This window comes from Piliocolobus tephrosceles, chromosome 16, assembly GCF_002776525.5.
Source record: "Piliocolobus tephrosceles isolate RC106 chromosome 16, ASM277652v3, whole genome shotgun sequence".
Taxonomy (NCBI): Eukaryota; Metazoa; Chordata; class Mammalia; order Primates; family Cercopithecidae; genus Piliocolobus; species Piliocolobus tephrosceles.
This window is the reverse complement of record NC_045449.1, coordinates 22,950,506-22,953,342: the sequence shown is the minus strand read 5'-3', so window position 1 is coordinate 22,953,342 and position 2,837 is coordinate 22,950,506. Positions and strand designations below refer to the sequence as shown.

At 47.9% G+C, this 2,837-nt stretch overlaps 1 protein-coding gene across 2 annotated transcripts in view; it reads right to left on the bottom strand.

The window, feature by feature from the left end:
• Nucleotides 1-903: 903 nt before the first annotated feature.
• Nucleotides 904-2,837, bottom strand: part of LOC111520808 (SUMO-activating enzyme subunit 1-like) — a 2,541-nt gene continuing 607 nt past the window's right edge. Inside the window, exons 2-3 of one of the 2 annotated variants that reach the window (XM_026447108.1) lie at nucleotides 2,142-2,802; nucleotides 1,944-2,011 (exon numbers count right to left, since the gene is read on the bottom strand). In XM_026447108.1, the coding sequence (XP_026302893.1) occupies nucleotides 1,944-2,011; nucleotides 2,142-2,802 (729 nt within the window). Of the gene's footprint in view, nucleotides 2,803-2,837 lie in introns of both variants that reach the window. The other variant, XM_026447107.1, reaches the window with a different exon arrangement.

Genomic DNA, 2,837 nt, shown 5'->3' with positions numbered 1-2,837 from the left:
ATAGTCCAAGGGGAGTCTGGGATGGTGAAGTGACAGTGGGGACAGGGATGAGGACAATGAAAAAGCTATTGAGGTAGTAGAATAAGGGTGAGGGGAGGCAGAGAAGAGGTCACAGAAGGCCTCATTCACAAGGCTAAGATGTTTTGGTGGAGTTTGTGGAGTGGAGGGAGTGACTAGTTTTGTAAAAAAGCCATTCTGTCTATGGCAGCAGAACCTTGGGCACCCAGGTCTAGGCCCCCAAATGCTTTTTCAGGACAGCTAGACTGTATTTGGTTTTCAGAGGCTGAGACAGAGTAATCGAACTCATAAGGGACTGCCCGACAGGTCCAAACACCAACTTGTCGGTGGGAATCAAACTTTAAAAAGCTGAATAGATCTTCCCAGGGACCTGCATACACGTGCCAGTCCATCAAGTGCCCTGGAGGCCAGAAGGTCATCAGAGGTCACCAAAGGAGAAGAAAAATGAAGATGTGCGGGTGGGTGGCTGGGGAGTCTGTAAGGATATTTATGAAAACTTTGAGCAACTTGCTCACAAGGACTGTCTTGCCTGCTATTGTATTCGAGGTGCCTGTAGAAGTGAAAGCTAGTGTCTGCCTGACTGCATGCAAATCACCCGGAATAGTAAATCCCATTCCAGGTAATTTACCCTAGAATGAACTATCAAGTTCTTTCTTTCCCTTTGATCTCCATTTCCCAGATGCCTCCTATTTCGGGCCACTCTGGTCGATACATTTTTCTACTATGAGCAGTGCTTTAATTTTTATATACTGTGGAAGTCAAGGATACAAAAGTTGAGCAATAGATTTACATATCATATGATGGAATCCGCTCTTAGAGCTCAAAAATGCTATAAAATCCCTATTTATAATATAAATTTCATGAGTAGTTTTTTTTTTTTTTTTCCCTAAAGCAAGTAACTTTATTATCATTCCTTTAAAAAGAACCAAGGAAAATTCACAACATATGTGAAACACAAACAGCTGTGGTTTAGGAGGTAAACAAAGGACCAACACAACTCTGAAATGCAATAGCCTCTGAGTGTGGCTTGGGACGCATGTGACTGGGGTTCTGTTAAAAGGGCAGGCTCCTCCCTCCCAGCCCTGAAGCCCCAGGAACCTGCATTGAAAGACAAGCTCTCCTACTAATACTCAAATTGCAGGGTCTCGCCCTAACATCCAAGACTTGGTAACATCTCCTTTCTCCCAACACCCAGCTGGAACTCAACTAATCCTAAATGAAAACTCAAGAACAGCACACCAGATGCCACCTGTTGTTTGTCAGGGTCTCAAACTCCAGAGGAAATGCATTTGCCTGTCATGGTTTTCCTCTCTAAGGGCACCTGTCTGAACTTGGAGCTGTGCTTCCACTGGTGCCTCATGGGGCCTGGGCCTACTCTCAACCTGAAGTCACACTTTTCTCTGTAAGACATCAGGTGGGGAGTAAGTCCAAGAAGGTGGCAAGAGGCTCCCAAGCAACAGAGCATGCTCGTTCCTGGCAGGCATCTCCCACAACGCCCCAGAGGGCTGGCGAGGCTGTGACAGCATAAGGACAGACAAAGGGCAGAGGGGTGCTTGGAAGTGCTCATCACTCAGGGGAGCTGGCAGGCCCGGGATGACAGGCAGCCTGAACAGTGCTGGAACAAAGACAGCCACCCTGCGTCTCTTGTCGAGCAGCTGCTTGTGATGGGAAGCAGCACGTCGGCACCACCTCCTTCGTCACAGGAAATGTTTTGTACTGGGCCAATGACTTCAGTTTTCCTTGCCTGGAGATGCCTTCATGAAGGAAGGGGACAGGGAATACAGGCAGGCATGCTGCAATTGGCATCTCCGGAGCTGCCAAGTCTTGAGTTCACTTGGGGCCAAGGCACTCCACAATCCCATTCCCCTTCATGCCATCAAAGAAGAAGAAGTTGTTGTGAGGAGGGTCCCGCTGAGACAGGGCCTTCACAATTTCCTGTGCCAAAATCCCTCCAACCACCGCACACACTGGGGCCATCTCGGAGAAGCAGTAACTGACAAAGTCCTCAGGAAGCAGGTCAGGACTAATACCCAGTGAGTCAAGCACATCATTTCGTATCTGCAGCAACAACTCGGAATCTTCCTCATATGTATCAGAACTGGGATCTCTTCCTTTATCTGTACGGAACTTTAGGAGCACTTGAAGGAGAAAGTAGTCGGAGGTTGTGCGCTTCAGAGCACCCTTTGCTTTCTCACTGCTCCAGTCCACCTCCAGGGCTTCTTTAACAGGGCAGAAGACCACCTTCTTTTTGACCATCGTTGTCTCAGAAGAATCAAGTTTTGCTCTCTTGGTATCGGGCCCATCTTCTACTCCTTGGCTAACTTTGGCAACTTTAGTTTTCTCCTCTACAAACTCATGCTCTCCTAGATTGGCAAATGTGTATCCATGGTAGCCAAAAACATCTCCTGTAAAGAACTTGATGCTATTTTTGTGACAGATCTGGTCAACTTTAACTATGACATCCCTGGAGCAGCAAGTCAGACACACAGCATCAAATTGAGTGAAAAATGACTCTGGTTTCTTCTCTATATCCTCAGTGTCTACCTTCACATCCACCATGGGGTTGAGATTCTGAGCTCGCTCCAAAGAGGCTTCAGCCCTATTTCGGCCAACAGACTCAGTACGAATCAAGAACTGAGCTCCAGGATCTTCAGGAGATACCTGTTCGTGATCCAGCATGGTCAGTCCTTTTACTCCTGCCAAGATGAGATTCTTGGCAATTTCAGCCCCAAGTCCTTTCATGCCGACAAGAAGCACCCGGGAGGCCCGCAGCCGTTTCTGGGCCTCCAGTCCCCACAGGCGGATCTGCCGGTCATACT